Source organism: Rhipicephalus sanguineus, chromosome 1 (assembly GCF_013339695.2).
Source record: "Rhipicephalus sanguineus isolate Rsan-2018 chromosome 1, BIME_Rsan_1.4, whole genome shotgun sequence".
Classification (NCBI taxonomy): Eukaryota; Metazoa; Arthropoda; class Arachnida; order Ixodida; family Ixodidae; genus Rhipicephalus; species Rhipicephalus sanguineus.
Window position 1 is genome coordinate 283,798,326 of NC_051176.1, and position 12,485 is coordinate 283,810,810.

The following is a 12,485-nucleotide window of genomic DNA, read 5'->3' on the forward strand; positions in this document are numbered from 1 at the left end:
CGTGAAGCAAAGTGAACGACTCCATAATCCAGCATCAAGGCACTTTCGCTAGGCTGGTTGACATACCTACTTTTCGTTACTTTAAAAACATGATTTAAAACTGTAAATCCTACTCAGGTCGTGAAAAGAATGCTTAAATCTATCGCTATAATTCATGGTCTTACATTTCCACCAGGATCTAATCGCACGTTTTGGCCAGTTGTCTGTCTCTTTTAGTACATTGCTTATTTGTCAAGCTGTCAAATTGTGGAAATCCCTTAGTCCTTTCTTGGGAGTCCTGGAAACCCCTTATTTTCCACAATAACTGCTAAGAACCCCTCTTAATTGTTCCATTATTGCTCTCTTTGCAGGCACAAGCTGCAGTGGCTGCTCTGAAGAAGCAGAAGAGGAAGGAAAAGAAAAAGAAGAAAAAAGAAAGGGAAGCAATGGAAAATAGCACCATGGACACAACAGTAGACGCAGAGGAGGAAGAAGAATCGCCACCAAAAAAGAAGAAAAAGAAGCATGCAGCAGTGGAAGATGCAGATGAAGCAGTAGAGCCAAGCTGTAATGGGGATGCTGATGAAGAGGTGAAAAAGCCGAAGAAAAAGAAGAAGAAATCCAAGGGAGAGTAAATGAGGTCAAATTTCTGTACAGAAGTTCAGTTGTCAGAAAGTAAATGCATCTTTTACTTTTTACAGGAACTCTGGTTCTGTGTTATTGGCAATCTGCTGCTTTGAACATAGTTTCTCATGTACTATCGCACTCAGTATGAGCTACATCACGCGAGCATGTGGACGAGCGCTCTGCAAGGTTGTACAGTGGCGCCGATCATGGCATACTTTCGAGTTATCAGGAGAGAGTCTGGCTGTCCGTGCGAGCGCGCGTCACCTACCCTCGCCCTCATTTTGCCCTGCGGTGATATCGGCTTCGAAAATAACTTCGAGGGTGAAGGCGAGCAAGTGGGGGCGATGCGCGCTCGCTCGAGCAGCCAAACTCTCTCCCGATAACTCGAAAATAAGCCATTATCGGCGCTGCTGTACAACCTTGCAGAGCGTTCGGCCACGCGCTCGCATGATGTAGCTCATACTGAGCACGATAGTAGCCGTTTCTCAGCCCACATTCCTTTACCCTTTATGGGGCATAATGTTATGAGCAACGCACGCCACCTATTGAGGGTGGCATTGTCATTTCTATCAGCTTCTTATGATACATACAAAATTTGAGCTCTATTGTTAAGGGTTATTGTTAAGTGTATTGTTAAGCAAAATGAAAATTGGATACTGCAATCAGTTGCACACAATGTTAGACTGGCTACGCTTTCAAAAATATATCACTGAAAGGTTGTCAACTTTGCATTGCACAAATTTTTGAGGAAACTGTATGTTAAGAACGAATAAAGTCACTATAATAGCACATTTTGGAACTCGTGAGTATGAAATAAACTTTTCAAGCATACTGCTCATGCTGAATCGGGCGGAGAGTACGCCAAAATCTGATGAAAAAAGGATACAGCACGTGCAGATGGAATGGTTTGTTTGGAACATGGCTATTTGCTGGCGCCTTGTGAATACGATAAAAACAACTACCAAAACTGCTTTCTAGAACATCCACGTGGTCGCACTAAAAGTCTGAAAGCAATCGATTCAGTGGTTTTGATTAAAAAAATTAGAACATGGCGAAGAAAAAAGTGGGACGTATGAGTCCCACTGCACAATATTGCTGCTGACCAACAGGCACACTGTCCTCCTAATACAGACCTCCCATCTATTCCCCTTCCACCTCAACCCCTAAATACACTCCGTGCCCGTAAGAATGTTCTCCGGCAGGATACACTCGCTCTTATCCCACCGTGTGTCTGCTCTCCCCCCCCTTCACCTTACTAGGGCGGAGGAAGTCGTGCTCAGGAGGCTTCGGGCAGGGGTGGCCCTTACACCAGCTGTTATCTCAACATGGAACTGGTCCCATTTACCAGTTGATGATACATGCCCGTACTGTTCTGTTCCGGTGATGCAAGCAGATGCATACCACCTTATATGGGCATGCCAAGGATTAGAGTCTGAACGCTCCCGGCATCTCCTGCAAGCTGGTCTTCGCTATACAGTGACACAAACAGTTGTGACCGATGGATACATGACAACACATTCCACAAGACACTTCACTTCATACACAACGCCGGCCTAACGGCGCACATTTAACACAAATATACAGAACAAATATGCCTTAAGGGCAAGTCTATGTCACAAGAAAAAAAAAAAGTCCCACTGCCCCACAAATGGTTAATGAGCACTTGCGATAGAGAGGGTAGGTAGGTCGTTCGACCTTGACGTGCATTATTACTTTTTTTTTCCGCTAAAACATTGTGCACTACAACACACTATTTTCATTAATGCGACCTGCGATGGTTTAGTGATTATGGTGATCAACTTCTGATCCGACGGTCGCGGGATCGAATTCCGGCCGCCGCGGCTGCATTTCGATGGAGGCAAAATGCTAGAGACCCGTGTATTAAATTCAGGTGCACGTGAAAGACGCCAGATGGTCAAATTTTCCGGAGCCCTCCACTACGGCGTCTCGTAATCATCGTGGTTTTGGGACGTTAAACGCGAATTGTTATTACTAGTTAATTAATGTGATGTTGAAGGGAATAAATTTACTGAACCAATGAGCTTAATTGGATGAAATAACATTTGTTTGTTACTTGTCATATTGTTTACTTGTCTGCAATTGCCTCTGATTCTATCTTCTCAAAGATAGAATCAGAGGTTTAAATGCATCCTCAATGGGGGATGATGGGCTGAAGGGTCAGCTTCTGAACCAGTTCTCCAGCTTCGGTTAACCTTTCAGTGATGCACTTCATTGTCATAAAAAAGGTATAATTTTTCTTACATTAAATCGACACCAAATGTTATGCTTGTCACATTGATAGTCTGTGTGAGCTTACAAAGTTAACGTAACTAACTAACCAGACGGTACCTACTAACGTACTAACCGCTATGGGCCAGGATGCAACAAAGGGATACACCCTTCGAAAACACTGAATAATACTAAACTTCACCTGATGAGTTCATCAGCACAGCTGTTCAGTCGCTGCTTTGCTTGCGGGCCAAGTTTGCATCACTTTCCACCATTGTAGTCTGTTCTTTGTGGCGATCGTGCAGTGTCCACTGTCGGTCGCAAAGCTGCTGTTTTGTGGTGCCATATTGTGGGGTTGGTGAAAGTCTCGTGAAATGGAGTACGAGATGCTTCGCTTTTCTGGTGTTTTGCCCACATGTCCTGCATGTCGCCACTTGGACATTGGGAGTAGAATGGAAACGTAGCATTCGTAGCGCTCTAGCACAGCTTCAAAGAACAAAGCACTGCAGTTTTAAAAGACGGAGGCGCGCACATGAAGGCTCCCTAGTCCTTCTGTCATGCGTGCGCCGAAAGACACATGCGGTGGCAGCCAAAGAAAAGAATGAAGTAGGGAAGAAGGAGGAAAGAGAGCTGCCACCTGTAGCCCGATCTCGCGGCGAATATCGACGCGAGATCGGGCTACAGGTGGCAGCACCGTCGCCGCGCTAGTGTGGATATGCGGTTGTCGGTGCGTGTACAAATGCACATAACAGCGCTTCGTTGTGAGCGATTTAACTCGATTTCCGGCAAACAAAATGCGTTGACTGCAGCTTTCTGGTAATATGTGCGTTCTTCATTCCCGAATTAATGCACGAAGCGCGCCGAACGTTACTAAGGGTGTGCGAATATCAAATTTCTCGAATACGAATCGAATACAAATATCCACCTTCGAATATCGAATCGAATATAACAATATTTATTTAACATGTAGCTATTTGAATAAAAAGAACATTAACAGTCTGACTGGCAACACAACATACACTGCTATCTCCAGAACACAATGTCCAGGCTAGAGCACTGCACGGGCCCGGGCCGGCCCGGGCCCGGCCCGCGGGCCGGGCCGTCCGAAGCGTTTTCCCGCGGGCCCGGGCTGGGCTCGGGCTTGAAAGTGCGGGCCCGGGCCGGGCCCGGGCTTGAAGCTGCGGGCCTGGGCCGGGCTTGAGGCTGCGGGCCGGGCCGGACTCGGACCCGCTCATTAAAAGGCGTAAGTCGGGCTTTCGAGCACACGCGAACGTTATGCATTGCATGGTCTAAGGTATACTGTGCCAAGCTGAAGTGACACGTGCAAATAGCTGGCTCTAGTAAAGCTTAGCAATAAAAATAGAAAAACAGTTGAAGTGCTATTTTTTTTTCACCAGTATAGATATATATTGGCACTGTATATTTTCACTAACGTTTAGTCTGCGGGACCAGACTTTGTCAAAGTAACAAGTACATCGTGGTGGGTTTCCTTATAAACACGCCAGATCACGTGTATATATATATATATATATATATATATATATTAACAGCACTAACAATGGGCCAGATCACGGTTGTTCCCATGGGAGGAATAAAGATTTCGGTCTTTTATTCGAGGTTTACAGATACGATACATTTCATTTATATTCCTTGGTATTACGTGCCAAAACCACGATATGATTACGAGGCACGTCGTAATGGCACCGGATCAATTTCGACCACCTCGAGTTCTCTAACGTGCACCTAAAGGTAAGTATATACACGGGTGTTCTTGCATTTCGCCCTATCAAATTGCGGCCGCCGTGGCCGCGGGAATCGCACCCGTGTCCCAGGACTTAACAGCGAAACAGCTTAACCGCTGAGCTACCACCGCGGGCAAAGCAACATTTAGATGCATGTACACACCGAATTTTCCGTCCGATCGCCCGCTACAGAGCGCACGGCATCATTAATAATCATCATCAACAACTAATATCCTCTTGCGGGCTCGGATCGGACCTGGTCACGAACAAGCGCGCCCTGGATTAGTTTAGTAATGAACGCCGGGCCCAGGCCGGGCCCGGGCCGGGCTCGGGCTGGGTACGGTCAAGTACGCCCGGGCCGGGCCTGGGCTTGGAACCACGGGCCCGGGCCGGGCTCGGGCTGGGTTCGGTCATGTACGCCTTCATAAAGCGGGCCCGGGCCGTAAAATCCGGCCCGTGCAGTGCTCTAGTCCAGGCTAGCACAATGCGCATCGCAACAGAAGCAACTATCACGGCACAATGAAAGTAATGACTAGATGTTATCATGAAGAAATATGAGTTGCTCCACATGATCAGGCAGCAGGCGCTCCCTTGTAACAGACAGCCCCCCCCCCCCCCCCCTCTGCCACTGAAAAGGCACGCTCGCTTGGAACAGAAGTGGCTGGTATAGGGAGGTACATGGGGCAAAGCTTTGCCAGAGTGAGGTATCTGAAGGTGCCTACAGTCCGCCACCAGTCACATGGGTCACTGTCTTTCTTCAGGAGTGGTCCCGCATAGTGAACGAGTGGTAGAGCGGCACGTTACGGCCGCATAATATTGAAAATGTACGGTTACATGATCGCGAACAGCGCTGCACGTCGGAGATGCACCAGCAATAAATCATACGTATTGGGGCGCTCGTCGCAGGCAGATATCGTGCCTCCGTGTACTTACGATGTTTATCGCTCCTCTCGGCAACGTTTTTAGCGATACGAACACAGCAGAAATGTGGAAGACGAGGTACTTTATGCATAATAATCGAATCGCATATTCGAATTTTTCGATAATTCGCAGTTATCGAATATTCGAAACTTTTCGAATACACGATTTTCGAACCGAATACGAATATTTCGAATGTATTATTCGATGAATATTCGAAACTTTCGAATATTCGCACACCCCTAAACGTTACACTATGACATGTGAGAGATTGGCATTCTGCCAATCTCTTCAGAATGCCAAACCGTTCGTTGGCATTCTGCCAACGAACGGGTTGCTCGCCTTCGGCAACAGTCGGCGTTTTCGCAATGGATGGCGTTTTCTTGTTGGTTTATTTGTACATGTTTAGCTTGTGTTCCACCTGCTACGACCTGCTGTAGTGCGACTGAATTAAGTATTTACTTGTTCATCTGGATACCCCCCAACAAAAAGAAAGCCCGTATTCCTGCACGATGAGTTTAAATAGCACTATGTGCACTGCGTGCTCAAATATTCATCCGCATTTATTATTCTGTTCTCCATGAAATGTAGGACGCTTGATAGGTTTACTGAAGAAAGCTACGTGGCCGACAGCGCTTTTTAGCGCTGCGGAGACGTTTAACACGCACACGCTTGTTTTTATTCCAGTAACAGTACACAAAGGTAACTGTACAGTACGGAACTTTCTTCGATTGATTACTTGCACGACAGTAATGGAACAAAGGCCCGGTTATTACACGGGATCAAAGTACGTTTTTTCATGCGAATAATGCCCGCTGCCTTCCGTCAATCTACTATAACAACGCAACACAAACACTCAAGATAATGGAAAGAAAAAAAAAAGATGTGGCTTCGCGTGAAATTACAACGACCTAAATGTAAAGTACGCCGTTTCGATTAATTTTGACCATCAGGGCTCTTTAACGCGTACCTCAATCTAAATGCACGGGTGTCTTTGTATATATTTCTCCAGAAGTTATGATTGCGCAAGGCAACTCAGTTTTGCGATTTCCGTGTCAATCCGTGTCAATTTCTCTGTAAGGTGACCAGGAACGCGTGCACAACTAAAGCTCGTCGCGTAACCTATAAACGACAGCCCCGAAGTTATACACCTAACCACAGCGCGCAAGTGCAATGTATAAGACCCTTTCTTTTTTACCACCGAGCCGCTGAAAGGCTATCCACATGAGATTTAATATTTCTCATCTTTAGGACAACGCCAAGTGCACTTTGCAATGCGCTTGGACCACAGAGCGGCACCTACGCTGATATGACTCTCGTGAACGAAGGGTACGACGACCACACACTGTCGACAAGTGCACTCAGTGATCTTATTACAGTACATATACAGCCGATCAAGGCCAAATGCTTCTTTACATCGTGTTAGGCATACGTACGAGTAGTTAAAGTTGCACTAACGCAACGGGACCTTTTGAGGACCTGCATGACGTACGCGCACATGCAAGCACAACGTGGCTAGCAGACGACTCATGGAGCAATCCACACTAGGCGCGGTTCAGCCAGAAGCCACCAGGCGGCGACTCCGCTCGATCTCGTGGCCAATAGTATGCTACAGGCCCGTAGCCACGAATTTTTTTCGGGGGAGGGGGGGGGAACCCCTTGATTTGAAGTGGGTGCCGGGCAGGCAGATGTGGTCAAGTGTCATTTTGGGCTCTGTATGTCATAGCAAAAGAAAATTTCAGGAGGGGGGGGGGCACGGGCCCGGTGTGCCCCCCTTGGCTACGCCACTGCCTAGGGAGCCCCCCTGGCTCCGGGCCTGGTATGCTAGTATGGAGTAGAGCACTGCACGGGCCGGATTTTACGGCCCGGGCCCGGCCCGGGCCCGCTTTATGAAGCCCGAGCCCAGCCCGGACCCGTGGTTCCAAGCGCAGGCCCGGCCCGGGCCCGGGCGTACATGACCGAACCCAGCCCGAGCCCGGCCCCGGCCCGTGGTTCCAAGCCCGGGCCCGGCCCGGGCGTACTTGACCGTACCCAGACCGAGCTCGGCCCGGGCCCGGGCGTTCATTACTAAACTAATCCAGGGCGCGCTCCTTCATGACTAGACCCAACCCGGGCCCGCTAGAGGATATTAGTTGTTGATGATGATTATTAATGATGCCGTGCGCTTTGTAGCGGGCGATCGGACGGAAAATCCGGTGTGTACATGCATCGAAATGTTGCTTTGCCTGCGGTGGTAGCTCAGCGGTTTCGCTGTTAAAGGCCAACTCCGGCGATTTTTCGAGGTCGATGGATCTCAGTGAAATTCGCTGGGTACGTTCCTTTGCACGTTTCCGTCATTTATGCCAAATTACAGGCTTGAGACATGCGCAGATTGTTTGCAAATGAATTTTAAAGATTGTCTGCAAACGCCCTCCTGGCTTCCCACAATTATTGGCAACATTGCGTCTGTGACGTCAGTGTTGGCAAGGCGGCGGAAGTGACGCAGCCGAGGGCATCGCTAACTTCGGCGCTTAGGCCGCTACAGCGAGCGTCTGCTGTGCACAAGGCGACAGACAGCGTTGGTTTGGCCGGCGCTTCGCTGGTCGTCCCGGCTGTCACAATTTTCATACTCCGCGCCGGCGTGACCGGCATGCCTTGCACGACTTCCGGTTCGTTCGTAACAACGTCTACGTCATACGTAGACAGAACACTCGGTTGGGTTTCGGTTTCGGTGTTGCGCTTTTTTGCTTATTTAAAATTATTCTCCAACTTGCCGAGTATTTCTGCTATCGGGCCCGTAACAGGAGCGTCTCAGGAACATAAAAGCACCATTACTTTGACATGGCCAAAAAATCGCCGGAGTTTTAAGTCCTACGACGCGGGTGCGATTCCCGCGGCCACGGCGGCCGCAATTTGATGGGGGCGAAATGCAAGAACCCCCGAGTTATGTTTTTCCTTGTTCGTTTTCTTCTTGATGTGGGTTGAAGTCCCGTCAAGGAGATGATCGACGTCGATGAAGCAGGGGGCAGGTTGGAGGTAATAAAAACTTGAAGGTATATTGCAGCGAAATATTTACAGTCATATGTACATCTTGCCGAAGCACACTGATGATAACATAGACATCAACAGCATCTTACTCTTCTACTTAACTTTTCTTAAGTTAGAGCCTAGAACACTGTTACTACATACGAAGAACCGAGTCTCACTGTTCGACCACCGAGTGGTTACGGCCCAGACAAAAGTTGCATCGTACGGAGTCTTACTGATCGATCAGTTAAGTGATTACAGCCTAGACTGAAGGGAAACGAATTCCGTCCAGTCTTAAGTACGTTGCGGTAACAAAGAAAAGGGGAGGTGGCCACTGGTGGTCCGCCTCGACATTCCCTTATCCAATCCGTTTATCCTCAGATTAAGCCACTCCCTACTGGGCTGTCCCTAATCTCGACAGCAGTGTCTTTACAGTGCAGACAGGCGTTTTGGCACTCTTTCCCATCATGGCTCTCCCTCTCCTTATCCCACGCTCTCAGGGATTCTCACGGTCGAAACACCTGTATCTTAGCCCTGGTGCATCCACGCCATTTTCCCATACTCATCGAGTTGAACTCGCGGTTCCAGTCGTTAAACGGTTCCGGGAAAGAAAAGGCGTTTGCGTGACCCTGCCTCCCACGCATTCGACCTTGCATTGTTGCGAAAGCACATGTCGGTCGTTGTTGGGGTCACGCATACCGTCGCCTCGAGCGACGGCATAGAGCAGGGGATGTCCTCCTCATTTTCCTACACATTCGGGCCGCCGACCTCTGAGAACGGTCGCTTGACCGCAACCCATGCTGGCCATCGGGGTATCGAGCTGCTCCCTGCAGTTTGCCTTCCGTTACCACGCAGAGAGGGAGCCGAGAAAGAAGCTTTGTACGACGTACAGTGCCGCGCCGTCCCGTCTGCAGGATCGACTTATGAGCGGCGAAACCTAACACCCCGTCTATATACAAGTTAGGTGCACGTTAGAGAACTCAAGGTGGTCGAAATTAATCCGGTGCTACTACGGCGTGCCTCGTAATCATATCGTGGTTTTGGCACGTAATGCCAAGGAATATAAATGAAATGTACCGTACGTGTCAACCTAGAATAAAAGACCGAAATCTTTATTCCTCCCATGGGAACAACCGTGATCTGGCTCATTGTTAGTGCTGTTAATATATATATATATATATATATATATATATATATATATATATATATATATATATATATATATATATATATAAAGGGTGTTTCAGCTAAAAAGCACCAAGTAATAAAAAATTAAGCATAGGCGCTACGCGTCTCCAATTAGTGCAGTATTGTTCTGAGCGATATAGAGCACGTCAGAATATTTTTTTCAATCCACCAAGCTCGGCAATTAACAAAGATTGCCATATAATGAACTTTTTAAATAGTAACTCTAGAGAACAGTTTCCAATACAAAAGTTGTAGCGCTTGTTCAGAAACATCGAATTTTTTAATCTGTATTAAGATAATTCCCCTGCTTAATTTTTTCCGGCATTTCTTTAAAGCGCGCGTTTTTTAAAAAATACCACGTGACTGCCGCCAAACGCGCGGCGCTTTCAGTGCCCTCAAATGTAAGTTGAACGAATTATGAAAGGCTGCTTCGTGCACGAACATCGGTGTAACAGGTTATTGGTGACTGCGATGGACGTTAAACGACAAAATGAGCATACCGTTTCAACAACAACAAATAAAAATTCTTCAACAAAAACGCGGCAGCCGCGGAGCAAATGCTACATGAGACCGTAGGTAGCATTTGATGTAGGGTAGGCATTTTTTTTTCTTTTTTCGCACCAATGAAGAAACAAATTGGAAGGGGCGAGGGTGACAGCGTGGTGCAGGACCGAGATAAAAGGTTCACTCACACGTGGCGGCCGCTCTTTCGTAGATCTTTATTTCTTTAGACGGTAAGCCCCTCTCATCAACTGGCGTCCATCCAGTGGCGGATCCAGAGGGGGGGCGGTAGGGGCGATCGCCCCCCCCCAAAGCCTGTGCCACCTCCCCCCCCCCCCTGCCTGCAATGCCTGTCTGTCTCCTCATCCCTACCCTACCACTCCCCCCCCCCCCCCCCGGTCAGATGAAGAAACCGCCCCCCCCAAAGTTGGCACCTGGATCCGCCCCTGCGTCCATCGCAGTCACGGGTAGCCTGCTCAATCGACCTTCGTGCGCGGAGCAGCCTTTGATAATTCGTTCAACTTACATTTGAGGGCACTAAAAGCGCCGCGCGTTGGGCGGCAGTCACGTGGTATTTTTTAAAATTCGCGCTCTTTAAAGAAATGCCGGAAAAAAATTAGGCAGGGGAGTTATCTTAGCATGGATTAAAAAATTCGATGTGTCTGAACAATGGCTACAACTTTTGTAGTGAAAAATTTTCTCTTGAGTTACTATTTAAAAAGTTCATTAAGCAATCTTTGTTAATTACCGAGCTTGGTGGATTGGAAAAAATATTCTCATGTGCTCTATATGGCTCAGAACAATACTGAACCAATTGGAGGTGCGTACCACCTATGTTTAATTTTTTAATACTTGGTGCTTTTTAGCTGAAACACCCTGTATATATATATATATATATATATATATATATATATATATATATATATATATATATATATATATATATATATATATATATGTGATCTGGCGTGTTTGTAAGGAAACCCACCACGATGTACTTGTTACTTTGACAAAGTCTGGTCCAGCAGACGAAACGTTAGTGGAAATATACAGTTCCAATCTATATCTATACTGGTGAAAAAAAAATAGCACTTCAACCGTTTTTCTATTTTTATTGCTAAGCTTTACTAAGAGCCAGCTCTTTGCACGTGTCACTTCAGCTTGGCACAGTATACCTTAGACCATGCAATGTATAACGTTCGCGTGCGCTCGAAGGCCCGACTTACCGAGTCCGGCCCGGCCCGCAGCCTCAAGCCCGGCCCAGGCCCGCGGCTTCAAGCCCAGGCCCGGCCCGGGCCCGGCTCAGGCCCGTGGCTTCAAGCCCGGGCCCGGCCCGGGCCCGCACTTTCACGCCCGAGCCCAGCCCGGGCCCGCCGAAAAACGCTTCGGACGGCCCGGCCCGGCCCGCCCGGGCTTTCGGGCCGGCCCGGGCCCGTGCAGTGCTCTAGTATGGAGTTTCTATACTAGCTCCATACTAGCATATCGACAATGTCACAAGTACTGGCATTGTTGGTATGTCTCCGACTTAGCTGTATGTAGCTGTACATGACAGGCAGACTATTTTGGTAAAATGTGTGTGAGATTAGTTCGATATCTTACTGATTACTAACTGCTGGTGGGAGGACTGTGATGAGTGACTGATCACATTTATCACTTTGTCATTTCGGACCTCATTTTTGCCACAAGAAATGGCAAGGCTGTTTTTTCAACCAGTCCGAACTTGGTTTCTTGCCTTGTTTTTTTCTTTTTTGAAATTTCAAATGCAGGCTATTTTGGTGAAATATGAAAATAACAGTTTTTTGCTCTGTTACCGATTATAAACTGCTCTATGTGATTCTAGTTTCTGCTATAATTTGGGGCTCCGCTTCATCAGTTTTATATCATTTTTGTCACAAGTACCCGATATTTCAAGAGCTCATCTTGAACATCAAGAGCTCACCTTACTTTATGTTCAGTGACCACCCATCTGCTTAATTACTTGTTTGTTGCAATTTGCAGTGACAATTGTATGTGCAGTATCTTTAATAATAAGTAATAATACTTATGAGATGCTTAAATAATGCTTTAAACTCCAGGAGCCGTTTGGAATATTTTGCCATCTGCCCCCCAAATGTCACTAGTTGATCCAAACTAGCATTTTTTCTGCTCCAGAGTGTGCTCCAAAAATCAAAATGTCGCTTCCATCACTGCTCATTGCACATTAATTTTTTTTACGTGCCTTTGCATGGCGTTATCGATTCTGTTACAATTTCCTATAGGATCCGCCACGGTGGTCTCGGCTGCTGACGCGAAGGT

At 47.4% G+C, this 12,485-nt stretch overlaps 1 protein-coding gene across 1 annotated transcript in view; it reads left to right on the forward strand.

Annotated features, from left to right (window-relative positions):
• LOC119379151 (nucleolar protein 56) overlaps positions 1 to 677 on the forward strand; it is a 34,026-nt gene extending 33,349 nt beyond the window's left edge. The window contains exon 10 of the mRNA XM_037648346.2: positions 351 to 677. Within this exon, the coding sequence (XP_037504274.1) occupies positions 351 to 614 (264 nt within the window). The 3' untranslated portion in view covers positions 615 to 677. The remainder of the gene's footprint in view (positions 1 to 350) is intronic.
• The last annotated feature ends 11,808 nt before the right edge of the window (positions 678 to 12,485 follow it).